This window comes from Crocuta crocuta, unplaced genomic scaffold (genome assembly GCF_008692635.1).
Source record: "Crocuta crocuta isolate KB4526 unplaced genomic scaffold, BGI_CrCroc_1.0 scaffold179, whole genome shotgun sequence".
Classification (NCBI taxonomy): Eukaryota; Metazoa; Chordata; class Mammalia; order Carnivora; family Hyaenidae; genus Crocuta; species Crocuta crocuta.
In genome coordinates this window covers 3087435-3087734 of record NW_027551568.1, presented here as the reverse complement: position 1 = coordinate 3087734, position 300 = coordinate 3087435, and the positions used below count along the sequence as shown (strand labels likewise).

Below are 300 nucleotides of genomic sequence, written 5' to 3'. Positions count from 1 at the left end.
GCTGCGACGTGTCCCGGTGCCCGAGTCCCCGCTGTCCGGGCGGCTACGTGCCCGACCAGTGCAACTGCTGCCTGGTGTGCGCCGCCAGCGAGGGCGAGCCCTGCGGCCGCCCCCTCGACTCGCCGTGCGGGGAGAGCCTGGAGTGCGCGCGCGGCGTGTGCCGCTGCCGCTGGGCGCACGCCGTGTGCGGCACCGACGGGCACACCTACGCCAACGTGTGCGCGCTGCAGGCGGCCAGCCGGTGCTCGCTGCAGCTCTCCGGGACCCCCGTGCGGCAGCTGCAGAAGGGCGCCTGCCTGG

General features: G+C 76.7%; 1 protein-coding gene across 1 annotated transcript in view; it reads left to right on the top strand.

Annotated features, from left to right (window-relative positions):
* Window positions 1-2: 2 nt before the first annotated feature.
* Window positions 3-300, top strand: part of HTRA3 (HtrA serine peptidase 3) — a gene marked incomplete at its 5' end in the record, with an annotated part of 28046 nt that continues 27748 nt past the window's right edge. Inside the window, one exon of the mRNA XM_077750374.1 lies at window positions 3-294. Coding sequence (XP_077606500.1) covers window positions 3-294 — 292 coding nt within the window. The remainder of the gene's footprint in view (window positions 295-300) is intronic.